Source organism: Stigmatopora argus, chromosome 8, assembly GCF_051989625.1.
Source record: "Stigmatopora argus isolate UIUO_Sarg chromosome 8, RoL_Sarg_1.0, whole genome shotgun sequence".
NCBI lineage: Eukaryota > Metazoa > Chordata > Actinopteri > Syngnathiformes > Syngnathidae > Stigmatopora > Stigmatopora argus.
The window spans coordinates 17,050,222-17,078,037 of NC_135394.1; the positions used below are offsets into that span (position 1 = coordinate 17,050,222).

Below are 27,816 nucleotides of genomic sequence, written 5' to 3' on the forward strand. Positions count from 1 at the left end.
GCTTCCATTTTGTGTCTTTTCCACTCTATTGAGAGACAGAATAAATTCATACCATGAAGTTCAGGTCATTTGGCTTCCTGCCCGCCGTTCGGAGTGAAGCATTGTGGGAAGTAGCCCCCGCCTAGCGAGGCCTTCACCCCCGTTTCACGCTCTCCCGCTTCTCTCCATTCGTCTCCGCTCCAGTCCAGATCCAAATGACGGGACCAGGAGTCCAGTTCCACGCTGGACAGGAGGTTCCCCGAGAATTGTCCGGAACCGGAGTCCACCTCCACCGAGCTCGACCGGTCCCAACCGGACCGTTCGACCGGCGGGAGCGCGGCGGCGGCCACTTGCGCTTTGTAACCCCGGTCGGCGTCGGCTTCCGGGAAAAGGACGTCGCTCATGAGGAGATGCGGGAAAGCGGGCCCGGGCCGGTAAGCGTCGTCGTCGGAAACCAAGCTGATGGGGGACAACGGGGGGTCGCTGGAGGTGCTGGAGAAGGACGGCTCGTTCTCGGCGCCCACCTGGAGATTTTTTTTTAGAGAGTTATGACGGCTGCCCTTTAAAAAAAAAAAGTGATGCGTTCGTGTACCTCCAGAAATTTGATGGCTTGGCTATTTTCGGGTTTGGGAAGCTTCACCACCAACCAATCGGGAGCCCACAATGTCCATCTTTCTTTAATCCTGATCATCACACACACGCACATATATAAACACGCATCGGACATTTAACTTTTACTGTGGACATCCTGACACACATGAACGAGCTGAATGTGAAGCTACACGAGAAAAAAAACAGTTTGTGCATGAAATGCAAGCAAACCTTCCGCCTTTAAAACCAAGCTGGTTTTATTTTTCAAGCAAATATCAGAAAAGTCATTTGCTCATTTCCCCACACTGGTTGCGTTAAAAGATACAGGAAATCATTGGAAATTTCCAAACATCCAGAAGATGGCACAGAGGATTCTGGTGTGATTTGGCTCTACATATGTGTGTGAACAGACCTTTAGTCTGATGAAAACCAAGAAAGCATCCCATAAATCCCAGATGAGTGATGAGTATGTTCATACTTTAGTCCTTTTTTTCCTGTTTATGTCAGATGTCTGTTTTATTTGTGAGTGCATTTGGGAATGCCTAAAGGGTGAACCTATCAAAAAGTAATTTGAAAAAAAATGTCTAACCTTCTCCTGACGCAGCTCCAACAAGCTAGCTGGACCGTGAAGGCTGCCACAGCTAGCATGGTTGACACCAGGGTGGTCAGTCCTGCTAGAGGGGGAAAAAATATTAAATGTCTACCACATGATTGGTCCTTTTTATGTTGCTAAAAGTCAACAAAAAAAGGGCCCGTTCAATTTGTATGGAACAATTGAGCTGAAATTGAATAGGAAATGACCCCAAATTGTGAGGAAGTGTGTCAAGAATGCCCTCAAATTTACAGGAAGTGGCCCTAAATCAACAGGAAGTGCACTGGAGATGCTAAAAAATTGGCAGGAAGTGCCCACCATAAAATTATCTTCACACAATTTTGCCAGAAATGAAAAATTAGCATTTCTGCGCGACCCAGTGGGGAGTGGTTAGAGGGTTGGGCTCGCAGTCCCGGGGTCGTGGGCTCGATCCCAGGTGGGGGCTCACTGTGTGGAGTTTGCATGTTGCCACCGGGCTTGCATGGGTTTTTTCCGGGTACTCCAGTCTCTTAACGCATCCCAAAAACATGCAAGCTAAGCTAATTGTATGCTAAATTGACCCCAGCTATGAGGGATTCGTTGTTTGTGTCATTCTGCCCAGCGATTGGCTGGCCCCCGATTTAGGGTGTTGTCCCCCCGCCTAGGGCCAAAGTCAGCTGGGATAGGCTCCAGCACCCCCCGTGACCCTTGTAAGGACAAACAGTCCAGAAAATGAAAGAAAAGTTCCTGTTTTATGTATAAAGTATCAGTGTCATTGTTTTAGGTGGGAAAAAAGTTGATAAAATGTCCTAATAAAGGGACCAATTAAAAAAATATATACACCGTATTTTCACGACTATAAGGCGCACTGCATTATAAGGCGCACCCTCAATGAATGACACATTTTAATTTTTTTTTCATATATAAAGCACACTGGATTATAAGGTGCCCTGTCTATTTCGGAAAAAATTTAAGACTTTTAAGTGCGCCTTATAGTCGTGAAAATACGGTACATGGTATGAAGCACCCCCAAATAAGTTTGCCTTGCCTTGCCTATTTTTACACACCCGTGGATTCGGTGGGCCGAGATGAGATGGGATTCCCGCGTGGGCCTTCGCCGGCCAAGGTGGACGCCGACATCTGGATGGCCACGCCCCCCTCGGGACACTCCAGCCACGCCTGTCTGCGAACCCCTGCTGGGACCACCACTAGATCCACACACACACATGTTGTACTTCAACTAGCCACCAGAGGCCACTGCTGTATGCATTGTTTGCATTTTTTCTCAACACCTCACCTGTGATTTCTCGGCTGTGCACGTTGAGGGTGCTGAAGTAGACGCTGTAGTTGGTGATGAAGCCCCTCTGCTGCTCCACCCTGGGGTCCTCCCACTCGATCAAGAGGCGGGTGGGCCTGTGGACCAGCACCGACACGCTTGGACCGGCGGTCGGTTCTGGAAAGGTCAATGTTTGATATTATATTTTAAGTCGTTGGATATGATTGGCTGATTTTAAAGCCGCGCTTGGTTGAAAAGATGGCATTTTTTCCAGATTTAGCGCCACCTAGTGGCGTGAAAATGTTAGAGTCACTTATTTTTTATATGTTTAGCCACTCCAATATTTATTTCTAAATAATAAGAGCGAATGTAAATTGTAATTTTAAATGTTAAATCTAAATTATTCAAAAAAAATCTTCAATTGAAATCAAAAACAAATTCTAAATCTCAATTTTGAATTTAAATGTTAAATCTAAATCGCAAAAACAAATCCAAAATTCTAAATTTAAATTTTTATCTCTAAACCCAAAACATAAATCTAAATGTTAAATCTAGATCTTAAAATCTAAATTGCAAAAACAAATCCTAAATTCTAAATTTAAATGTTTATCTCTAAAACAAAAAAACAAATCTAAATCGCAAAAACAAATCCAAAATTCTTAATTTACATTTTTATCTCTAAACCCTAAACATAATTCTAAATGTTAAATGTCTCAACTAAAAATTTAGCTAATAAGACCATTCAAATGACCAGAAATAACAAAATTAAAAAAACAGTGGAAATAACATCAAAAACCCTTTTTAAATAAAAAAAAATCCATAAATGTTAAAATATATTACTGAGTTGTCCGGAGTAGGCCAAGATGGAGGACGGCGAACTGACACCTCGTCTGCTCACGGCGTAAATAGTGACGTTATACCGGACGCCCGCAGTCATACCTCAAAACAGAGAAAAAACGTGGCGTAGTTCACTTAATGTCCACTGGATGTCAGCATTGTAACTGCTTGTGATTTCTTTACCTGCGACACTTGCGTTGTTATTTTCCGGCTCAACTTTGATCCACTTTAGCTGATTTTTCCTTTTGGGCAGGCTACTCCATTCTAGTACGTAGTACAGTACTTCATTTCTGGAAGTACTACTTCTTGCTTTCTCCCAGGTGACTAGCATAGCGCTGCTGTTAGCCGCAGGTAGCGCTAGCTGGAGCTCAGGTGTGGCCTCACCTGAACAATAAAAGACTATGTTAGCCTTGTTTTGCATGAAAGTTAGCAGTAGCTTTTTAAAAAATGTTCACTTTGAAATTGTTTACATTCTTTTAATGTTTATCTATAAATGAGTTAAGGGGCATTTTGTGTTTAAGTTAAATATTGATTTTGATAGGTTAAAAGGCACATTTTGTGTTAAACTACATGTGTCAAAGTGGCGGCCCAGGGGCCAAATCTGGCCCGCCGCATCATTTTGTGCGGCCCGGGAAAGTAAATCATGAGTGCCGACTTTCTGTTTTAGGATCAAATTAAAATGAAGAGTATAGATGTATATAAAATTTCCTGATTTTGCCCCTTTGAAATCAATAATTGTCATTTTTTAATCCATGTTTTTAATTCCAAAATCATTTTTTAAAATATAAAAAAGCTCAAATAAACATTGTTTTAGAGCTATAAAAAATGGAATATTCAGGGCTTTTAATCCAGATCTTTTAATCCATAATTGTATTTTTTTAATCCATTTTTTCTGTTTTTAGTTTAAAAAAATCATTTTGTAAAATCTAAAAATATATAAAAAAGCTAAAATAAACATTTTTTTAGATCTATAAAAAATGGAATATTCAGGGCTTTTAATCCAGTTCTTTTAATCCATAATTGTAATTTTTTAATCAATTTTTCTGAGTTTTTAGTTCCAAAATCATGTTGTAAAATCTAAAAATATAAAAAAACTAAAATAAACATTGTTTTAAATCTATAAAAAAACTGAATATTCAGGGATTTTAATCCACTTCTTTTAATCCATAATTGTTATTTTTTTTTATCAATTTCTTCTGTGTTTTTAGCTCAAAAATAATTTTGTAATATCTAAAAATATATAAAAAAGCTAAAATAAACATTGTTTTAGATCTATAAAAAACTGAATATTCAGGGATTTTAATCCACTTCTTTTAATCCATAATTGTATTTTTTTAATCAATTTTTTCTGTGTTTTTAGTTCAAAAATAATTTTGTAAAATCTAAAAATATATTAAAAAAGCTAAAATAAACATTGTTTTAGATCTATAAAAAACGGATTTTTCAGGGCTTTTAATCCAGTTCTTTTAATCTATTTATAAAAAAAAAAAATCTAAATATTATATCTAAAATGGTCCGGCCCACATGAGATCTGGTCACCATGAATGTGGGCCGCCAACCAAACTGGGTTTGACACCCCTGGGTTAAACATTGACTTTGATAGCATTAAATGCTAGCAACCGAGCTAGTAGTCTTTTAAAAAAATGTGAAATTAATTTCGAATAAAAATGGAACTTTTCAAAATGTGATGTGCGCATACCCGAGAAATTGAGCGGCACGCTGGTCCACGGCGACCTCCCGTACGAGGCGACCACGCTGACGCCAAGCGCCGGGAGTTCGGACGGCACCTGAAGGGAGCACCGGCTCAACGACGCGGCGCAATTTACTTCCCGTGCTGTGGGACCACGGCCCAGGACCACCTGGTAGCCCTCCACCCGGCCACTGTAGGACTCTGGATCGGGAGCCTGGTGATTGGTTTATCCAAAATAGATAAAAAAAACAATCAATTCAAAAATTATTTCTGAATAAATTTCACCTGAAAATTGATCACGTCAAGGTTTCCAACAAAGTAGCATCCGATTAGCCTAGCTTGCATATTTTTGGGATGTGTGAGGAAATCGGCGTCCTTGGAGAAAACCCACGCGAGCCTGGGGAGAATATGCAAACTGCACACAATGAGGTCTGGACCGGGTATTAAACCCTCGACCCCAGGACTGCGAGACCAACGCACTAACCACTTGTTCACCGCGTCATGATTTTTCCTATTTTTCTATTCCTTCATTCATTCATTTTTCTGAACCGCTTTTTCCTTATTAGGGTCGCGGGGGGTGCTGGAGCCTAACCCAGCTGTCTTTCAGGCACGAAGCAGGGGACACCCTGATCAGCCAATCACAGGGCACAAGGACACAAACAACCAATCAGTCTTAGCTAGGGGCAATTTAGAGTGTCTAATTAGCCTAGCATGCATGTTTTTGGAATGTGGGAGGAAACCGGAGTACCCAGAGAAAACCCACACAGGTGGGCCGACCTGGATTTGAACCCGGGACCCAAGTGCTGTGAGGCCGACGCGCTAACAATTTTTATATTTTTATTTCTAAATGCTTAATATGGATTTAAATGAGTATTAAAATGTACTCATTTAAAAAATATATTTTTTAAATCATAATCAAATCATTTTTCTGTCCTCAAACCGACACCCCCTAGAGCTCCGCCTCTAATCCGCCGTCATGACCGACATTCGCCTGACATTCATTCGTCCCTCCCTGCTCGAAAGGGATTGGACGCCCATTGCCATCAATGACAGTCCCAAAAAAAATCGAGCGATGTTTCCTAAGAAAATCCAAACCAAAAACTACCTTCCATAAAACGGTGACATCCTGCAGCGATCCGTTTTCACGCTTGCTCAATATCCGCCACGCGTGCAGCGACTGCGACGGCCCTGAAGATAAACGCACAGGAAATCAATCAATCACAAAGTTGACACTCCAGTTTGCCACCGTAAAACGGGTGTAATACACATTCAAAATGAAATCCAGGGAGCTCCAGAACGGAGCCCTGAGGAACGCCAATAGCCCGAAATAGTTGACCACCTTTTCCAGGACTTCTCCCGGTCGCCGCCTCACTCCATTGGCTGCAATTTCCAACCGGGGCGGCGCATGCCCTTATTTGGAAGTCGTAGTCCGTCAGGGGCTTCAGACCGCCCACTTGGACCTGGTCCCGGCCCAGGCGTTTGGACTCTTTTGGTTCCTGGGAAGGAAGAAGTGGGTTGGGAAAATACATTCATTGGTTTGTTTTCTGAACCGCTTTGCTACCATGGTTATTTGCTAAAATTTACCCAGGAGGAAAAGTTGTGGGGGCGGAGTCTGACGGAAGCGTCGAGCCGCGATAGGTCTTCGGGGCTGTCCCAATGCAAAATGGCCGCCGGCGTGGAGACGTTCCCGAAGTGGATGTGGGTGATGAGGGGGGTTTGTGGGATGACTAGGGAAAGGGGGCGGGACAATATTAGTCTTTTTTTGTGGGTTTTTTCAGGGAACATTTCGTATAAAACTGGTAAAAAAAACAGTTGAGTTTTCCAAAATGCAGAGCTAATTTGTACTATTTTTATTTTCAATTTGGACGTTCTTGCGTTTGCTCAGAAGTATTTATTATTTTGTTTATTTTTGTGAATTTCTTGTTCAAGAAATCCATATGGAAATCATTTTTTAATACTCATTTAATTAAACTTCAAAGGTAGCTTTTAAATGTTTTATGTTGTTAAGGTACTTTTAGCTTTGTATTGATTTGATCTTAAATGGGTAATATTTGTACTTTTCATTTTTTTGGACTGCATTTGCATTACTTGGACAATACTATTAATATTTTTGTTATTTTTAAAGCTACTCTAATTATAGTCTAACGATTCTTGCATTATTTATATAATTTTTTGATATATGTAAAAAGATCTTTTTAACCACATTTTTACATTGAGACTTTGCCTAAAATTATTCAGAAAAAATGTTAATTAAATTTGTATAATTTTTTTCTATTATTTTTATCATTTTAATAACTTCAAATTAGAAAACAGTTCATTAAATTTGTTTAACTTTTTTTCTATTATTTTAATAACTTCATAAAAATTTTGAAACTATTTATAATTTTACTAACTTCAAATTAGAAAACAAAATGTGGTTATTACATTTATTTTTTATTTTTTCATTGTTTTGATCATTTTAATAGCTTCCATTAAATTTTTCACTTTTCTTTTTCCATTATAAAAATTAACATTTTAATAACTCCAAATTAGAAAACAAAACGTATTTGCCACATTTTTTTAAACTTTACCCATTATTTTTATCATTTTGATAGTTTCAGCATGGATTTTCATTTTTATGAACTTACAAAAAAAATAATTAAATACATTTTTTCATATTTTCATCACATTTGTATTTTAACGGCAACAATAACTAGAATAATCATGTCATTTTCTTACCTATGTCGGCGAGGCGCACGGCGAACGTCTCCGACCGCGATCGGCCCAGGCGGTTGTGGGCGTTGACCGCCAGCCAATAGCGTGGCTCCGCCTCCAGCGCCGCTCGGGGCAGGACCACCTTGCCGCCGTCCGCGCTCCAAAACGACGTGGCCTTCCCGCTGCCGTCCAATTCCCGTTAGATTTGCCGACTGGAATCGACGGACGGGCGGCTCACCTGCTGAGGGTCACGTTGTAGGACGTGGGCAGGTGGGTGTGTCGCCCCGCCCACCACTGGCACTCCACCAATGGGGAGCGCCGCGTGGTCGCACAGGTGATGTTCTTGGGTGGATCTGGGGGGACTTGAAAAAAGAAACGATGGTTCATTCATTCAGTCATTTTCTCAACCACTTATTCTCGCGGGGGGTGCTGGAGCTTATCCCAGCTAACGACAGGCACCAGGTGTGGGACACCCTGAATCAGCGGTCGGCCAATCGCAGGCCGCAAGGAGACAAACAACTAATCTAGGGAGAATTTAGCATACAATTAGCCCAGCTTGCATGTTTTTTGGGGGGGTTATGTTGGAGGAAAGCGGAGTACCCGGGGAAAACCCACGCAAACGCAAACTCCATACAGTAAGGACCCACCTGGGATCAAACCCTCGACCCCAAAACTGCAAGGCGGACGGAAAAAAATTCATATAATGCAAATTTTTGAAGCACGTGGATTTGCAAAATGCAGTCGTTCTATGCAGAGGATAAAGAATATGATCAAACTTGATTTAATTTCAACACACTATATTATATATATATAAATATATATATAATTTTTAATGACTTATTTATTGACTATTTATTAGTTATTGTTATTATTTAGTGATTGTTTATTTTGTGATATTGTATAATTGTATTTATATTGTTTATTTATGTATATTTATGTATGTATATATATATATTTCAGCAACACGCTTATTTATTCATTTATATATATTTATGTATTTATTTTGTGTATATATATATATATATATAAATATATATATAAAAATAGAAATATATATACACACAAAATAAATAAATACATCTATATATAAAAATAAATATATATATACTAAATAAATAAATATAAAAATAAATAAATAAGCGTGTTGCTGAAATATATATATATATTAACTTAATTATTACCTGATTTATTTATGTGTAAAATGCTACTGTGACAGTAAAATTTCCCAAATACAGGATGAATAAAATTATCTAATCTAATTTGTCTGTTGGTTTGTTTTTGTTGTTATCGTAGACTTTATTTTTAATCAAAAATTGCGTACGATTGTATTGTATTATTGTAGTATTTATTTGAATATACTATTACTTGAATGACTTTTATTATCAACTTTTTGTCCTAAAATGTCCGCCCCATCAAAATGGCCGTCTAACTTCATCAAGGGCAATTAAGGCATATCTCATTTAAAAAAATAATATAATAAGTTTTTGGTTACATACATCCGCCGGCCAGCTTCATCCAGGCGATGACGGTGGTCAGTCCGTCTTCTCGAAGTTTACAGTAAACTTCCGATTCGGGTCGCCGAACGCGGAGCAATTTGAAGGCGAAGCTGCACCCGTCTCGGCTTTGAGGCCACGCCCCCTCGCCATTCACCGTCAAAAAAACTTGGGACCTGCAAATGAAACATTACACTTTACAGAAAAATTCAATCAAAAAAGCAGATTAAAAATTATTCAAAAATCAAATTAGTTAAAAAGAATCTTTCCACAAATTGTAATAAATAATAAAACACCAATTGAAATATTAAGGGAATTTTATTTTATGTTGTGTATGTTTTTTTAAATTTATTATTTCATGCCTTTTCCAACTTAAAATACCACTTAAATATTAATAATCCATTTAATATTGTGAGGTTATCCCTATTATTTTGAGTACTTAATCATATTTATTACTTACATTATTACATGCTTTTATTATTATTACTTTTAGCAAGTATGCTAGTTTTTTTATGTTAAACTTTCACTGTCTCTTTTTGAGTGTTAAGTGCGTCAGGCTCGCAGTTCTGGGGTCCTGGGTTCGAATCCAAGGTCGATCCACCTGTGTGGAGTTTGCATGTTCTCCCCTGGCTTGCGTGGGTTTTCTCCGGATACTCCGCTTTCCTCCCACATCCCCCAAAAAACGCATGCTAGGCTAATTGGATGCTAAATTGCCGCTATCTATGATTTTTTTATCGGCCTCCTTGCGCCCTGTGATTGGCTGGCCACCGATTCGGTGTCCAATCTTGGCCGGGATGACTCCGGCACCCCCCGCGACCTTTGTGAGGCTAAGCCGTTGAGAAAATGAACATTTATTTGACTTAAACCTCCAGATATTTGACTTCTAATGACTTTAAATGACTTTACCAGTACGAGTTGACATTTTGTGTCGTTTTTTTAAGTCAATAAACAAACAAAATTGCCGTTTTATGTCGTTTTGCCGTCGCGTCTCACCTCCTTTCACACGAATTGGCGTGGCAGGACACCATCAGGTCGGAACCCAGTAAAAAAGGCAAAGGGTTCCCCACGCTCAGACGTCCCTGGCTGTTGTCAAATTGCTGAGAACTGACAAAAAGCAGCGCACTTCCTGAAGAAAAAAATTGGAAAAAAACAAAAAAATCACTAGAAGAGAACAAAATAAAATAAAATCAAATATAAATACTCACCGGTGAGGAGAAGCGAAATGAAGCATCTCCACGGGGTCATCTCAGATCTGCACCGAAGCGTTGACTTCCTCTGGCGAAGCTTCCATCTGATAACGGAGGAACGGACGTGTCGAAAAAATGCCGATTTGCGCTTGTGCTTTTTGGGCTTGTGGGTTGCTGACTCAAAAAAAAAAACATAAATCAAGGACACTGACATGGTTTAGCGGTGGAGGCGTGTGAGGTCTTCGTAGCGGATGACGAATGGGTGCCCTAGTTTCCCCGCCGCAACATGACGTTCACGCCACGTAAGTTTTCCCATGTTCTAGCTAGCAGAATGTAGCCTGATTGTTAACACATGAATTGAATTCCATTGTTGTCATTATACAAGTTAGAAGAGATTTAAAGCTTCATTAGAAAGTGCACATATAAATAAGATTTATAGTAAAAATGTAAATAAGACATGATTGGTATCAGTGGCGGTCCGTGCATTTTCCCGTTGCGCCTTCAACGGGTAAAATCCACTTCCTAGCAGCATTTAGTGATTAAATACAAACACTGGAGCTTTTCAGATATCAGAACCGGGCCCACAATTGAAATATTATTTCGGAATATAGCCATATTTTACTCACCAAAAATCCTTTTTAACTGTACACAATATCCATCCTCCTTTCTTTCTTCCTTCTTTTCTATCACCATCGAAGCTAATGCTAAAAGTCGAGCCTGTCCTGTCGTATTTCTGGAATAGTCCGTCTTGAAAATGGCTTTAAATCAACACAACAATATATTTGCTTGTGCAGCTAGCTCCAGATACAGTTTGGTAGCGAATCATAGTTGGTGAAAGCGATGACGTATCCCTCCGCCTGCGACAAGGCAATGACGTATCCCTACGCCTGTATGGATTGGACAAAATATCATATATGATTCAGATATTTCTTAGGCCAGCAGAGAAGGCCTTGAAGGCCCTGACGGCCCACCACTGCTTGGTATAAATAAGGACAGTAACAGTATTTTAAATGTTAGCTTTTTTAGAAGCTAATTGTTTAGCTAGCTGTTGTAGTTCATTGAATCGAATGCCTTTATTGTCATTATACAAACAATGAGATTTAAAGCTACTTTACAAAGTGCACATGTTAAAAAGATTAATAGTAAAAAAGTAAATATGACATCAATTTAGGGGGGTTTGCAATGCTTGGTATAAATAAGGTTATAAAAAGTTTTTAAAATTCGTACCAATGTTAGCTTTTTAAGAAGAAATAAGTATCAATAAAAGCTTTTTCTCGGGAGTAGAAGCTAACTGTTTAGCTAGCTGTAGCAGTTGATTGAATTGAATGCCTTTATTGTCGTTATACAAGTACAATGAGATTTAAAGCGACATTTTTAAAAATCCGTGCTAATGTTCGCTTTTTCTCGGGAGTAGAAGCTAACTGTTTAGCTAGCTGTTGTAGTTGATTGAATTGAATGCCTTCATTGTCATTATACAAGTTAGATGAGATTTAAAGCTACATTACAAAGTGCACATATTAAAAAGGTTAATAGTAAAAAAGTAAATATGACATAATTAATTGGAGTTTTTGCAATGCTTGGTATAAATAAGGACAGTAACAGTTTTTAAAATCCGTGCTAATGTTAGCTTTTTGTCGGGCGTAGAAGCTAACTGTTTAGCTAGCTGTAGCAGTTAATTGAATTGAATGCCTTTATTGTCATTATACAAGTTAGATGAGATTTAAAGCTACATTACCAAGTGCACACATGAAAAAGATTAATATTAAAAAAGTAAATATGACATGATTTATTGGGTATTTGCAATGCTTGGTATAAGGACAATAAGTACCAATGTTAGCTTTTTCTCGGGAGTAGAAGCTAACTGTTTAGCTAGCTGATGCAGTTGATTGAATTGAATGCTTTTATTGTCATTCTACAAGTACAATGCTAAGTGTGCATATTAAAAAGATTAATAGTAAAAAGGTAAATATTACATGATTTATTGGGTTTTTTGAAATGCTTGGTATAAATAAGGACAGTAACCGTTTTTAAAATTCGTAGCAATGTTAGCTTTTTTAGAAGCTAACTGTTGCAGTTGATTGGATTGAATGCCTTTATTATCATTCTACAAGTACAATGAGATTTAAAGATACATTACAAAGTGCACGTATTAAAAACATTAATAGTAAAAAAGTAAATATGACATGATTTATTGGGTATTTGCAATGCTTGGTATAAGGACAATAAGTACCAATGTTAGCTTTTTCTCGGGAGTACAAGCTAACTGTTAGGCTAGCTGTTGTAGTTGATTGAATTGAATGCCCTTATTATACAAGTTAGATGAGATTTAAAGCTACATTACAAAGTAATAGTAAAAAAGTAAATATGACAATTTATTGGGTTTTTGCAATGCTTGGTATAAATAAGGACAGTAATAGTTTTTAAAATTCGTACCAATGTTATCTTTTATAGAAGCTAACTGTTTAGCTAGCTGTTGCTGTTGATTGAATTGAATGCCTTTATTGTCATTTTACAAGTACTACATATAGATTTAAAGCTTTAAAGCGCATACATAAATAAGATTAGTAGTTTTACAAAAAGTAAATATTACATGATTTATTAGGTTTTTGTCATGCTTGGTATAAGGAGAGTAACAGTTTTTAAAATACGTGCTAATGTTAGCTTTTTTAGGAGCTAACTGTTTAGCTAGCTGTTGCAGTTAATAGAATTGAATGCCTATATTGTCATTCTACAAGTACAATGAGATTTAAAGCTACACTACAAATTGAACATATTAAAAATATTAATAGTACAAAAGTAAATATGACATGATTTATTGGGTTTTTGTAATAATACATGCATGCTAGGCTAATTGTATGCTAAATTGTCCCTACCTATGAGGGATTGATTCTTTGTCTCACCTGCGATTAGCTGGCCATTGATTCAGGGTTTTGTCCCCCACCTGGTTAGCTGGGATAGGCTCCAGCACCCCCCTGCGACCCCTGTGAGAATAAGAGGTTCAGAAAATGAATGAATGAAAGATACAAGGTTGAATTGCAGGACAATGGAGCACTTTTGTTGAGCAGAAACTAAACGATTTAGTAAAAAACAACAACTATAAAAATAAATAATTTGAGTTATAACATAAACAAGCATGAGTAAAGTCAAAAAACATTAATTCCAATATTCATACACGACTTGCTTTCATAACTTTGGTCGACCTTTCACAATAAATTGCCACGTGTATATTTTTTTCCATTAATTTGACCTTTTAATTGTCCCGTCTTTCCTCTTTTTTATGACTTTTACAACTGCAATTTTTGGTCAATCATTAGCGGAATCTTGTCGCGGTTCCAAACTAGCAAACAATTTTTTTTTCTTCTCGCCGCTGAAAAAAAAAAAGACTTAACCTCTACTCTCCATTTTGACATGACGTAACGTTTGAAGTCCCTTAAAAACAAGCGAGGGAGATTCTTTTCTGGCAGATCGAAGCGGTTCGAGGTGGATTATGATTTTTCAAACACTTTTGGGGTACCTGGACTTAAGCACTTGGCTGCTGTTTACGTTCCTGGTCCTGCTCTTGTGGGACGTGGTTCGATACTGGCGACCCGCAACTTTCCCGCCGGGACCCTCGGCCTTGCCTTTCCTGGGAAATGTTTTCACCGGAATGGATTACAAAGACTTGGACAAAGTGAGAACAAAATAAAAATGCGGGTAGAAGCGCAGGGGTCAAAAATGGAGGCTCGGGAAGCAGATTTGGCAACCCTGTGCATGAAACTTGGTTAAAATTCAGGCATTTTCTGGACTGCTTGGGCTCACGAGGGTCGCGGGGGGTGCTGGAGCCTATCCCAGTTGATTTACGGGAGCCAGAGGGGGTGGGGACACACCCTGAATCGGTGGCTAGCCCATTGTAGGGTACGAGGAGACACATAGCTAGGAAAAAAAATAGTGTATAATTAGCCTAGCATGCATGTTCTTGGGATGTGGGAGGAAACTGGAGTACCCGGAGAAAACCCACGCGACCCCGAGGAGAACATGCAAATTTTACACAGAGAGGACCCACCTGGGATCAAACCCTCGAACCCAGAAGTCTGAGGCCGACACGCTAACCACACAAAATGACCGTTAAATAATAAAATTAAAATAAATTTTTATTTAATCTTTTTTTTTTTTAATTCACTTGATTAAAATGACCGTTAAATAATAATACTAAAATTAAATTTAATTTAATCTTTTTTTTATTAAATAAAAATTAAGAGTAATTTAGAGTATTATTATTTTTAATTAAATATAATTTAAAGTTTTTTTTTTTTAAACAAATTAAAAAAAAATTAAAAAGATTTTAGTGGTTAGCGCGTTGGCCTCACAGTTCAGGTGTCGCAGGTTTGATCCCAGGCCAGTCCTCATTGTGTGGAGTTTGCTTGTTCTCCCCGGGCTTCCATGGTTTTTATCCGGGTATTTCATTTATTTTTTATATATTTTTTAGCTAGCAAAGGAGTATGGTCCCGTGTACAGCTTGAGGCGAGGCTCCGAGAGGATCGTCTTCGTTTCGGGGTACCGCATGTTCAAAGAGGCCTTGGTCAACCAGCTGGACAGCTTCGCGGATCGTCCCCAAATGCCGCTCTTTGATGGCGTTTTTAAGGGCATCGGTGAGCGATCCGATTCGGACTTGCGGCCCACTTTGGCTAGCAAGTAAGCTGCCATCCATCTCAGGTCTTCTTCCAAAAATATTTTTCTTTGCTTCTCCATTTGACAAATCTTGCGTTCTTCTGAAAAATAATTGGATGAAATGATTATCATTATTTTTTCCCCATTAAAAAGCAAGCAGTCAAGGCCCAGTAGTAGCAAAGCATCCCCATCTCATGATAATCATGTCGTCTTATTTGCTAAACAAACGATTAAAATCCCCTATGGAGTGTTTTCATTATTAAATATATATTAAAAATCCTAATCCAAATATTTTCAATCATTTTCTGTACCACTTACCCTCTCAAGGGGGGTGCTGGAGCCTATCCCAGCCAACCATGGGCACCCTAAATTGATTGCCGGCCAAACGCAGAGCACAAACAACCAATCACTCGTAGCGAGGGACAATATAGCATCTAATTAGGCTAGCATGTATGTTTTGGGGCTCTCGGATGAAAGCGGAGTACCCAGAAAAAACCCACTCAGCCACAGGGAGAACATGCAAAGTCCATGCGGGAAGGCCGGAACCGTGATCCGGACTTTGCTCGGGTCCCGGCCTTGCTCGATGGACCGTCAGTGTTGGCGTTTTTTTTCAGGGGTGGGCTTGAGCAATGGTTACCCATGGAAAAAGCACCGCAAGTTCACCGTTAGCCACTTGCGCTATTTTGGAGAAGGTCAGCGGTCTTTGGAGAACCACATCCGAGTGGAATGCGGCTACCTGTGCGAGGCTTTCAAAGAAGAGCAAGGCGAGTCCGGCACGGCTTTTCAGAGGGCCGAGACCCCCTTACCGTCGAGGTTTTCCCTTCCCAGGCCAGCCGTTCAACCCGCAGTTCACCCTCACCGCCGCCGTGGGCAACGTCCTGGCCTCGGTGCTGTTTGGCCACCGCTTCGAGTACAACGACGGGAGCTTCCGAAGGTTCCTGGAGTTGGACAACGAGGCCATCGTGCTGGCCGGTTCGACCCTGGCGCAGGTGGGTGGGTCCCCAGTGGGCGCGGTGCTAGCGAAAAACGAACTAACAACCCCAATTTCGACTCCGCCCTTAGCTTTACAACGTCTTCCCCTCACTGATCAAGCGTCTGCCGGGTTCGCACCAGAAGGTCATTAGCAATTACAGGGAGATTGAGCATTTCCTGATGCAGGAAGTGCAAAAACATCAAGAGGAGTGGAACCCGGAGCAACCTCGAGACTTTATTGACGCCTACATTGCAGAGATAGAGAAGGTGGGTGACTCTCTTTAGAACAGACGCCGGTTGAAAAACTGTAAGACAGTCCTACCTCTACTTACAAATGCCTCTAGGTACAAAATATTCAGGTTACGAAACCTCCTTGGGTATGCAAATGATCGTCCCAACGTACAAAAACCAGATCCAATTTACAAAATCCCCCAAAACGCATTTCCCCTATCTATTCTTTTATTTTGAAATTGTCCCGGTGACATTGCGGAATGCTTGACTTCCTCTCACAACTTGTTTAGATGTTTTTATGTAAAATCTATAAACTAAAATCTATAATTCAAATTCTATAATCCAAAATCTATAATCTAAAATCTATAATCCAAAATCTATAATCCAAAATCTATAATCCAAAATCTATAATTCAACATCTGTAACCCAAAATCTGTAACCCAAAATCTGTAATCCAAAATCTGTAATCCAAAATCTATAATCCAAAATCTAAAATCTAAAATCTAAAATCTAAAATCTAAAATCTAAAATCTAAAATCTAAAATCTATAATCTATAATCTATAATCTATAATCTATAATCTAAAATCTAAAATCTAAAATCTAAAATCTAAAATCTATAATCTAAAATCTATAATCTATAATCTAAAATCTAAAATCTAAAATCTAAAATCTATAATCTATAATCTAAAATCTATAATCTAAAATCTACAATCTACAATCTACAATCTAAAATCTAAAATCTAAAATCTATAATCTAAAATCTATAATCTAAAATCTATAATCTATAATCTATAATCAAAAATCTATAATCAAAAATCTATAATCAAAAATCTATAATACCAAATCTATAATCTACAATATAAAATCTATAATCCAAAATCTGTAATCTAAAATCTTAAATCCAAACTATCCAAAAAAGTGCGACTTATAGTCCAGAGAAGAGTGTGTCAACTTTGTTTGGGAACCTATCATGCTAGCCCTGAAGTCATTTCCGGATTTCCTGCAGCTCAAAGAAGACCCCCAGGCCGGCTTCAACATCGGGAGCCTGCTCGTCTCCACTCTGGACCTCCTTGAGGCCGGGACGGAATCGGGGGCCACCACCTTGCGCTGGGCCATGGTCTACATGATGCACTACCCAGTGATCCAAAGTGAGTAGCCGTCGGAATTTGGGACCGCGTAGAACTTAACGCCTGGGACCGACCGGTCTTAGAGGAGGTCCAGGCGGAGATCGACCGGGTGATCGGCCAATCCCGCCTACCCGCCTCGACCGACAGAGCCGAAATGCACTACACCGAAGCCGTCATCCACGAGACGCAGAGGATCGCTAACATCGTACCGTTGGGATTCCCCAAAATGGCCAGTAAGGAGGCCACGCTTGGAGGTTACATCATTCCAAAGGTCAAATCCATCGGTACTAGTTCTGGTTTTGGCGGGACACTAACACGACGATCATGTGGTTTTAGGGTACCACCTTAGTCGCCCATCTGGGATCCGTCCTCCAGGACAAAAACGAGTGGGAGACCCCGGACAGGTTCAACCCGCGACACTTCCTGGACTCGAAAAACCACTTCCGCAGAAGAGACGCCTTCCTGCCCTTTTCCGCAGGTTAGCGTTAGCCGCGAAGGCGCTAACTGTTTTTTTTTTTAAGTCGGTTTGCCGACCAGACATGGTCGCGAAAATGGAAAAATCGCAAAGTACGGTGAATTATTGTATGTTTTTTTGGGGGGTAGTTTGTAAGTGTTTTTTTTTAGGTTTCATGTTTTTTGTGTTTTTTGCACGATTTTTTTGAACTTTTAGGACATTCTTAAAATTTTCTTTAGACATTTTTCAGGGGTTTCAATGTGGCGCTAACTGGTTTTTTTTTAAAGTCGGTTTGCCGACCAGAAATGGTCGCAAAAATAGAAAAATCGCAAAGTAGGGTGAATTATTGTATGGCTTTTTTTGGGGTAGTTTGTAAGTGTTTTGGTTTTTTTTTTAGTTTTCATGTTTTTATGGTTTTTGTGTTTTTTTGCACGATTTTTTTTGAACTTTTCGGACATTCTTAAAATTTTCTTTAGACATTTTTCAGGGTTTTCAAGGTGGCGCTAACTGTTTTTTTTTTTTTTAAGTCGGTTTGCCGACCAGAAATGGTCGCGAAAATGGAAAAATTGCAAAGTAGGGTGAATTCTTGTATGGCTTTTTTGGGGGTAGTTTGTAAGTTTTTATTTTTTATTTTTTTTTAGGTTTCATGTTTTTATGGTTTTTGTGTTTTTTTGCACGATTTTTTTGAACTTTTAGGACATTTTCTTTTGACATTTTTCAGGGGTTTCAAGGTCAGGTTATTTTATTATTAACTTAAATTTTAGTATTTTTAATAGTAGAACTCAAGGGGTTTCAGTGTGGATTTTCATATTTTTATGAACTTAAAAAAAAAATCATATTTTTCAACTCACCTCTTTCAGGGAAACGGGCGTGTTTGGGCGAGCAATTGGCGCGCATGGAACTCTTCATGTTCTTCACGGCGCTCCTGCAACGCTTCACCTTCACCCCCGTACCCGGGGAGATGCCGGACCTGGTGGGGGTTCAAGGTTTCACGCAGTCCCCCCAGCAGTTTCGCTTCCTGGCCGTGCCACGCTGAACCTGAATATTTTTTCAAATAAAAGTGTGCCAGTAATTGAAGGTTCATATGATTTGTTTTGTTTGGGTCATTTCTTGGTCACTTCCTGTGGATTTTGAGGCATTGACGTGTCATATCCTGTTGAGATTGAGTCATTTCTAGCTCACTTCCTGTTCATTTTAGAACATTTCTGCGACACTCCCTGACTTTTGGATTTTGGGGCATGTCTGGGTCACTTCCTGTTGAGATTGGGTCATTTCTGGGTCACTTCCTGTTGAGATTGGGTCATTTCTGGGTCACTTCCTGTTGAGATTGGGTCATTTCTGGCTCTCTTCCTGTTAGTTTTAAGCATTTCTGGGTCAAATCCTGTTGAGATGGACTAATTTCAAGGTCACTTCCTGTTGAGATTGGGTCATTTCTAGCTCACTTCCTGTTCATTTCTGTGACATTTCATTTCTGCCTGAATTTTGGAACATATCTGGGTCACTTCCTGTTGAGATTGGGTCATTTCTGGGTCACTTCCTATTGAGATTGGGTCATTTCTGGGCCACTTCCTGTTGAGATTGGGTCATTTCTTGCTCACTTCCTGTAAATTTTAGAAAATGTATGCGACACTCCCTGACTTTTGGATTTTGGGTCACTTCCTGTTGCTATGATGTCACTTCCCATTTGATTTTCAGCCATTTATGAACATTTCCAGGCCACTTCCTATTCATTTATGTCCATTTCTGGGTCACTTCCTGTTAATATCTGGTCCCTCCCACTTCCATTCATTTTTGGGGTCATTTCAGGTCACTTCCTGTTGATTTGAAAACATTTTCAGATATTTTGGGTCATTTTCCAGGTCACATTTTATTGGATTTCTTACTCATTTTTGGGCATTCACATACCTGTCAACCTCTGCCGATAACTGCCCTTATAAATGATTATGATTCCCCTTACAAACCCCCCAAAAAACCTTACAAACACCGTACGGTGTTTGTAAGGTTTTTTGGGGGGTTTGTAAGGGGAATCATAATCATTTATAAGGGCAGTTATCGGCAGAGGTTGACAGGTATGCATTCATAACATAAATTTGGAGCATTTTCGTGTTACCTTCCCCTAGTAAATGAATTCTTTTGAGCCAAAATGGAGGGGAAAAGCCACACACAGTTGCACTTTTGTTCCATTGTGCCTTAATTTAATAAAGCGACGTATGCGCGATAATTGGCGTGACGCGAGGCGCGTATAAATGCGACGGCGGTCGGGATGCGGGTGGAAGTACGGCGCGGCCCTCAACATGTGGGGGGTTCTGCTTTTTGCCGTGGCGCTTTTGCTTTTTGTTTATTACGCGGGAAAAAAGGAAGGGGACCACTTTCCGCCGGGACCCTTGGCCTTACCTCTCGTGGGGAACGTCTTTCACGTCGCCGTCAAGCAGCCTCACGTTTACCTGACTCAGGTGGGAAGTCACATTTAAACCCTTAAATTTGGAATTTTTTTGGGTGGTCTAGGGGTCAATATTACGTGGGGTGGGTTTGATATCAAGGGGATGAAATATTTTTTTAAATTTGAAAAGTAAATGACTTTTTTGTGCTCATTTTCATACTAAAATTTGTACTAGAATTTCAATCTTGTGATTTTACAACTTCTCTCTCATAATGTTATGAGATTTTCTTCTTCTGTAAGATATTAAACCCATAATATTACCACTTGAATTTAATAATGACTTTATTTTTTCAATATTAGCATTTTTTTCTCATTCTCATACTATAATTTCTCATCATTGGACTACGATTCTAATCTCGTGATTTTATGATTTCTACCTCATAACATTATGACTTTTTTCTGATTCTCATGACGATTTTAATCTTGTAATTTTACGACTTTTATCTCATAACATTACAACTTTTTCCACATAAATGTACTACCATTTTAATCTCGTAATTTTACAACTTCTCATAACCTTAAGACTTTTTTCTCATTTTAGTTCCTCATAATTGTACCACCATTTTAATCTCGTAATTTTACGATTTATCTCATAAATCTGTCTTTTTTCTCATTTTACAATTTCTCACAATTGTACTACCATTTTAATATCGTAATTTTACGACTTCTCATAACGTTATGACTTTTTTTCTCATTATACAGTTTCTCATAATTTTACTACCATTTTCATCTCGTAATTTTAAAATTTATCTCATAACACTTTTTCTCATCTGACATTTTATCATAATTGTACTTCCATTTTAAGATCATAATTTTACAACTTCTCAACGTTACGACTTTTTTTTCATTTTAGTTTCTCATTATTTTACTACCATTTTAATCTCATAATTTTACTAATCTCACAACACTACATCTTTTTTCTCATTTTACAATTTCTCATAATTCTACATTTTAATCTCCTAATTTTACGAATTCTCATAACATTATGACTTTTTTCTCATTATACAGTTTCTCATAATTTTACTACCATTTTCATCTCGTAATTTTACAATTTATCTCATAACACTTTTTTTCTCATCTGACTTTCTCATAATTGTACTGCAATTTTAATCTCATAATTTTAAAACTTCTACCTCAGAACATTACAACTTTTTTTCTCATTCTCATACTTCAATTTCTCATAATTACTACTTATACTTACATAATAACTACGATTTTACTCTCCTGCGACTTTAAACTGGACATATCGCCCCTTAAATCTAATACTACCACAAGTCATAACTCCACCCTCATAATATCCCCACCTTTCTCATTCCCGTCCTACAATTTCAATCTCCCAGCTCCATTTTTCGTCATTTTCCCACAACACTGCCGTAAAACGGCGTTCTTTCCCACGTCGTTGTTTACCCGGACATGAGAATAAGCACGTGAACAAAACACGGGTTGCTGACCTGGCGCGAGAAGCAACACAAGGGAAGATTGTACAAAGAACGTAACGCGGTTCAGCTGACAAACAGACGGCCATTGTGACACCCGCGTACGCCCGCAGTTAGCCGACACCTACGGGAAGGTCTACTGCCTCCGGATGGGACGACACAAGACGGTGTTCGTGTGCGGGTGGAAGATGGTGAAGGAAGTTCTCGTCATTCAGGCCGACAATTTTGCGGACAGGCCGTACCAAGCCTTGTACGCCAGACTTTACAATCAACACACAGGTATTTACATATTTACATATTTACATACTCGCATACAAGCCGCACCCTTAAAATGGCCTGAAAATGTTTGAATTTTACAATTTCTCGCTTGCGTCATGACGTCACGGCGCCATTTTGTCGTGGCGTCATGACGTCACGGCGCCATTTTGTCGTGGCGTCATGACGTCACGGCGCCATTTTGTCGTGGCGTCATGACGTCACGGCGCCATTTTGTCGTGGCGTCATGACGTCACAGCGCCAATTTAGTCGCTTTTGTCTACAAAAAAATGACTGAATCGAGGGTATGGCTTATATGCGCATAAAAACACGCCACGCACGAAACTGCAAGTTGACGCCGCCATGGCACGATGACGTCACGACAAATTGGCGCCGTGGCGTCATGACGCCACGGCGCCAATTTGTCGTGACGTCATCGTGCCATGGTGGCGTCAACTTGCAGTTTCGTGCATGGCGTGTTTTTATGCGCATATAAGCCATAACCTCGATTCATTCTTTTTTTGTACGACAAAAGCAGCTTATATGCAAGTAAATACGGTATATTATGTTCATTAACATGAATATGAATATGTTCATTAATATGTGATGTCCCTTATTAAATAATTCGAACTTTGCGCAAATAAGAGGACTTGAGTATTTTTAGATTTTTTTTTAAAAACATTTTCCAGGGTTTTCAACGTCAGGGTTATTCAATTATTAATCATATTAATATTTATTATTTTATTTTATGTTTGTAGTTTTTTCCATTGGTTTCAGTACATTTCTGGGTCACTTCCTGTAGATTTGAGGTTTTCTTTAAATACGGTTAACGTCCTGTTAACAACAGGGGTGGTTTTCTTGATCGTTGATTTTAAGGACATTTTTGGGTCACTTCCTTTTCATTGGTAATATAGGGCAAGATGCATTTTTAAATGAGAAAATATCACTGCTTTTGCCATGGGGGCTTTTTTTGTCAATTATTATTAAATTAACCCCGTATCGTGTAAATTTTTGGCAAGTGCGAACGGTGAAAATCTGCTAAAGTGATTGAGCTGCGCCCTAAAAAAATGGAAATATTATACAGTATGTGGCGAGCTTTGCATTGCAAATGATCCCCGTGACGAATGAGCGCTATTCTGCATTTCCACCTCTAGGGGGGCTATTGTGCAGCAACGGCAAAACGTGGAGAAGGCAGCGCCATTTCGCCATGGCAACACTTCGCACTTTGGCCCTGGCCGACGGAAACGTGGAGGCCAGCATCTGCCGGGAGAGCCGACACCTACGCCGAGCCATCCGTCAACATAAAGGTTACCATTTTGCGACGATCCCGATATCCAAAGGCCCTATACGTCGCTAAATGCTGCTATCGGCTAGTGCTAACAAATAACGGAAGGAAGATATGCAAAATGGGTTTAAAAGTCATAAAATCAGAGAAGATACCAAAAAAGAACCATTCATTCATTTTCTGAACCGCTCTTCCTCACAAGGGTCGCGGGGGTGCTGGAGCCGATCCCAGCTAACTACGGCCATCCAATCCCTCATAGCTAGGGACAATTTAGCAAAGAATTAGCTTAACTTGCATGTTTTTAGGTTTATGTGGGACGAAAACGGAGAAAAGCCATGCAAACTCCACATACTCCCCACCTGGGATCGAAACCCCGACCCCAAAACTGCAAGGCCGACGGAAAAAGATTCTTATCATGCATATTTTTAAGCAAAAATGAAGATATTATCCGTTCTATGCGAAGGATAAAGAATATGAGCAAACTTGAATGTACTCCAACACACTAAACCACCAATCCCTCATAGCTAGGAACAAGTTAGCCTCCAATTAGCCTAGCATGCACATTTTTGAGACGTGGAAGGACCCCAAAGTACCCGGAGAAAACCCACGTGACCCCGGGAGAACATTAGAATTAGCCTAGCTTCCATGTTTTTAGATTTATGTGGAATGAAAACAGAGAAAACCCATGCAAACTCCACACAGTTCCCAGCTGGGATCGAACCCTCAACCCCAAAACTGCGAGGCCGACAAAAAAAGATTCTTATCATGCATATTTTTAAGCAAAAATGAAGATATTAGCCGTTCTATGCAAAGGATAAAGAATATGAGCAAACTTGAATGTACTCTAACACACTAAACCACCAAGTTAGCAACCAAGTTAGCCTCCAATTAGCCTAGCATGCACATTTTTGGGATGTGGAAAGAACCCGGAGTACTCGGAGAAAACCCTCGTGACCCCAAGAGAACATGCCAATGCCATCCACCTGGGATCGAACCACTCCAGAACTGTGAGGCCCACGCGCTAGCTAACCCTTTCCCGGGATAGGCTCCAGCACCCTTGAAAACATTCATTTTTCCCTTTCCTTTCAGGTGAGGCGTTTGATCCAAAAATCGTGTTGAACAGCGCGGTGGCCAACATCATCTGCCAGGTGGTATTCGGGAGAAGATTCGACTACGACGACCTCCACCTGCGACAACTGCACACCTTGATGGGCGAGATGGTCCACCTGGAAGGCTCCGTGTGGGCCCTGGTGAAGACCGCTAGCGCCGAAGCTAACCCGAAAAGCCCAATCTTTTAACTCCACCTTCCTGGCGTTTAGCTCTACGATGCCTTCCCAACGCTAATGAAACATCTTCCGGGCCCCCACAACACTATCTTCGCCAACTTCGAAGCCTTGCGGGTCTTCATCGGCACCCAGATCCAGAGCCACAAACTGGATCTGGACCCCGAGCACCCGCGAGATTACATCGATAGCTTCCTGTTGCAGATCCAGGTTAGACGAGGATGCGCGAAAGCTCCAAAAGAAGCTCCCCATGGATTGGTTGGTTTTGCTTCTTCTGGCAGGACGGCAAAAACAGCGAAGAAGGTTTCACTGAAGAAAACCTGGTCTTGTGCTGTCTGGATCTGTTCATCGCCGGGACGGAGACTTCCTCGAAAACCCTCCAGTGGGGTCTCATCTTCCTAGTCCAGAACCCTCAAATCCAGGGTAGGGTGTACGGGAACGAACAAAACACGATAGCGAACGTCCATAACCACATTTTCCTTTCTCCTACTAGACAAAGTCCAAGCCGAAATCGAACGGGTCGTCGGGTCGAGCCGCTCGCCGGAAATGGCCGACCGGGCCCGCATGCCGTACACCAACGCTGTCATCCACGAGATCCAACGGATGGCCAACATCGTTCCGCTCAACGGAACCCGAATGGCCGCCAAGGACACCAAACTGGGGGACTACGTCATACCCAAGGTGCACTAAACTACAGTCAAATGTCCAAACGGCAATTTTAATAATATTTAACCATTCGTTCATTTTTTCGTTCGATGCCAGGCCTCCCACTTCCATTGGATTGGACGGCTAAGCACAGTCAATGGGTTGAAAATAGCTAGGGTACAATATAGCATCTAATTAGCCTAGCATGCAAGTTTTTTCCACAAACAACCAATCACCAGTAGCTAGGTAACAATATAGCATCTAATTAGCCTAGCATGCAAGTTTTTCACAAACAACCAATCACTAGTAGCTAGGTAACAATATAGCATCTAATTAGCCTAGCATGCAAGTTTTTCACAAACAACCAATCACTAGTAGCTGGGTTACAATATAGCATTTTACCATCACATTAGCCTGGCATGCAAGTTTTTCCACAAACAACCAATCACTAGTAGCTAGCTTACAATATAGGATCTAATTAGCCTAGCATGCAAATTTTTCCACGGACAACAAATCACAAGTAGCTAGCTTACAATATAGCATCTAATTAGCCTAGCATGCAAGTTTCTCCACAAACAACCAATCTCTAGTAGCTCAGTTACAATATAGCATCTAATTAGCCTAGCATGCAAGTTTTTCACAAACAACCAATCACCAGTATAGCATCAATACAATATAGCATCTAATTAGCCTAGCATGCCTGTTTTTGACAAACAACCAATCCCAAGTAGCTAGCTTACAATATAGCATTTAATTAGCCTAGCATGCAAGTTTCTCCACAAACAACCAATCACAAGTAGCTAGGTTACAATATAGCTTTTCATTTCATTTCTGACTTAGTTGTGGCGCTTAATTAGTAATTAGTCTTTTTATTTATTAAGAAAGAAGATTTGTTGGAGTATCTAACATGATCTAACGTATTAAAAAAAAGTCTAATGAACTAATGGATGAAACTCAACGCTAGGCTAGCTAGTTTGGGTTTAAATACTCATTCAGCATTTTCCGAATTGACGCAAAATTTAGCCCAGATTCAACTTGGAAGTCAGCCATTTTGTTTTAAATTTGTAACTCCGCCTCCTCCGAATTTTCGGTTTTTCCAGGGCAGCACCGTACTCACCGTCTTGACCTCAGTTCTCTTCGACGAGAACGAATGGGAAACTCCACATACCTTCAACCCTGGGCACTTCCTGGACGCCGACGGCCATTTTGTCAAGAGGAAGGCCTTCTTGCCGTTTTCTGCGGGTGAAATAACAACACAAAATCTGAGAAAAGTGCCAAGTGTTGACCTATTTTTTTTGGCGGCAGGAAAACGTACGTGTTTGGGGGAGAGCCTGGCCAGGATGGAGATCTTCCTGTTCCTGGTCGCCATGCTGCAGAAGTTCACCTTCTCGGCCGTGGAAGGAGTTCGGCTGAGCTGCGAGGGAACCGTCGGCCTGACGCGCTCGCCGTACCCATTCCAGATCCGTGCCGTGGAACGTTAGGGGGCGCAAAGGCCATGTCGTCATGTTGTTTTTTTTGGGCCGGGATTTGGATTGAATTCTAATACAGTGGTACCTCGACTTACGAGTGCCTCAACATACGAGCAATTTGAGATACGAGTAAATTTTCGGGCAAATATTTATCTTGACATATGAGACAAATTTTGATATACAAGCGTAATGTCTCTACGAGCACTGGGCGGAGCGTTGCATTTTTTTGCATGATTTTTTTCCCGTTAGTCAGTGCGAATGGCGGAGCTTGTTTGCTAATACGAGAGGAGTATATACTACTTCTCATTGGCAAGTGGTTGTGCGTTATCCTATTGTGAGGACATTTGTGTGCATCATTTTGGGAATATTTTGAAGGGAATACAAAAGCAAACAACCCTCGATAGGTTGCATCTAAAAGTCAGGGTGGAGGCGGGGCCAATAGAGCCAGGAAAGGTATCAAAATTTAAAACAAAATTAGAATTAAGTTTAGTGTAAGGCAGGGGTGTCCGACTCGGGTTGGTTCGCGGGCCGCTTTAACGTCAACTTGATTTCATGTGGGCCGGACCATTTTAGATAGACTATTTAGATTTTTTAATAAATGGATTAAAAGAACTGGATTAAAATAACTGGATTAAAAGAACTGGATTAAAAGCCTGGAATATTCAGTTTTTTATAGATCTAAAACAATGTTTATTTTAGCTTTTTTGATATATTTTTAGTTTTTACAAAATGATTTTTGAACTAAAAACAGAAAAAAATGGATTAAAAAATGACAATGATTGATTTAAAAGGGGGAAAATCAGGAAATGTAATATACATGTATACTCTTCATTTGAATTTGATCCTAAAACAGAAAGTCAGCACTCATGATTGGCTTTCCCGGGCCACACAAAATGATGCGGCGGGCCAGATTTGGCCCCCAGGCCGCCACTTTGACACTGGTGGTGTAAGGTTAGATTAAAATGTATTTTTGAGTGAGTCTGCATCGTAATCCAAGTTAAAAATACACATGCCCAAACAATTTCCCCCCAGTTATCATTCCTTTTACGTTTGCGAAATTAAACGTTTATTTCCATAAAAGACACTCCACATACACACAATAAATTACATTTTCAGACCTCCAGACGTTGCGTTTGTTTTTCCCCCATCATCACTATTTAAAAAAAAAAATCAATTTTGAGCAGATGCCAATCAAATTCCCTCATTTCCAATAATTCTAGAATTTCCCCTTAAGTGTCATGATACGAAATCAC

At 39.9% G+C, this 27,816-nt stretch overlaps 3 protein-coding genes across 3 annotated transcripts; 2 read left to right on the forward strand and 1 right to left on the reverse strand.

The window, feature by feature from the left end:
- Positions 1-2: 2 nt before the first annotated feature.
- On the reverse strand, positions 3-14,333 carry il23r (interleukin 23 receptor). The gene is made up of 17 exons (XM_077607048.1): positions 13,219-14,333; positions 10,337-10,492; positions 10,125-10,257; positions 9,135-9,307; positions 7,877-8,000; positions 7,663-7,820; positions 6,529-6,671; positions 6,284-6,440; positions 6,050-6,132; positions 4,954-5,158; positions 3,438-3,638; positions 3,258-3,356; positions 2,439-2,594; positions 2,209-2,349; positions 1,160-1,244; positions 572-662; positions 3-503 (listed from the first exon to the last, which is right to left on the reverse strand). Exons 2-17 carry the CDS (start codon positions 10,374-10,376, stop codon positions 66-68), a joined length of 2,427 nt encoding a protein of 808 aa, XP_077463174.1. The 5' UTR covers positions 10,377-10,492; positions 13,219-14,333; the 3' UTR covers positions 3-65.
- Positions 13,695-18,822, forward strand: LOC144078727 (cytochrome P450 2J2-like). The gene is made up of 9 exons (XM_077607045.1): positions 13,695-13,988; positions 14,784-14,946; positions 15,580-15,729; positions 15,794-15,954; positions 16,028-16,204; positions 17,176-17,317; positions 17,380-17,567; positions 17,633-17,774; positions 18,611-18,822. The coding sequence occupies exons 1-9, from the start codon at positions 13,806-13,808 to the stop codon at positions 18,784-18,786; spliced, it is 1,482 nt and encodes a 493-aa protein (XP_077463171.1). The 5' UTR covers positions 13,695-13,805; the 3' UTR covers positions 18,787-18,822.
- Positions 18,823-19,825: 1,003 nt separating this feature from the next.
- Positions 19,826-27,315, forward strand: LOC144078726 (cytochrome P450 2J4-like). The gene is made up of 9 exons (XM_077607044.1): positions 19,826-20,203; positions 21,740-21,905; positions 23,036-23,188; positions 24,256-24,416; positions 24,486-24,659; positions 24,731-24,872; positions 24,943-25,130; positions 26,195-26,336; positions 26,400-27,315. The coding sequence occupies exons 1-9, from the start codon at positions 19,997-19,999 to the stop codon at positions 26,573-26,575; spliced, it is 1,509 nt and encodes a 502-aa protein (XP_077463170.1). The 5' UTR covers positions 19,826-19,996; the 3' UTR covers positions 26,576-27,315.
- Positions 27,316-27,816: the final 501 nt, after the last annotated feature.

Excerpts from the sequence above, each read along its gene's own strand:
- LOC144078726 (XM_077607044.1), top strand. The coding sequence starts at position 19,997 with ATGCGACGGCGGTCGGGATGCGGGTGGAAGTACGGCGCGGCCCTCAAC. Across the intron at positions 20,204-21,739 it reads CTCACGTTTACCTGACTCAG|TTAGCCGACACCTACGGGAA; the intron begins GTGGGAAGTCAC and ends GTACGCCCGCAG. Across the intron at positions 26,337-26,399 it reads CTTCTTGCCGTTTTCTGCGG|GAAAACGTACGTGTTTGGGG; the intron begins GTGAAATAACAA and ends TTTTGGCGGCAG.
- il23r (XM_077607048.1), bottom strand. The coding sequence starts at position 10,376 with ATGACCCCGTGGAGATGCTTCATTTCGCTTCTCCTCACCG. Across the intron at positions 6,133-6,283 it reads CGGGAGAAGTCCTGGAAAAG|GGCCGTCGCAGTCGCTGCAC; the intron begins GTGGTCAACTAT and ends GTTTATCTTCAG. Across the intron at positions 1,245-2,208 it reads TCGGCCCACCGAATCCACGG|CAGGACTGACCACCCTGGTG; the intron begins GTGTGTAAAAAT and ends TTCCCCCTCTAG.
- LOC144078727 (XM_077607045.1), top strand. The coding sequence starts at position 13,806 with ATGATTTTTCAAACACTTTTGGGGTACCTGGACTTAAGCACTTGGCTG. Across the intron at positions 13,989-14,783 it reads ATTACAAAGACTTGGACAAA|CTAGCAAAGGAGTATGGTCC; the intron begins GTGAGAACAAAA and ends TATATTTTTTAG. Across the intron at positions 17,568-17,632 it reads GAGGTTACATCATTCCAAAG|GGTACCACCTTAGTCGCCCA; the intron begins GTCAAATCCATC and ends ATGTGGTTTTAG.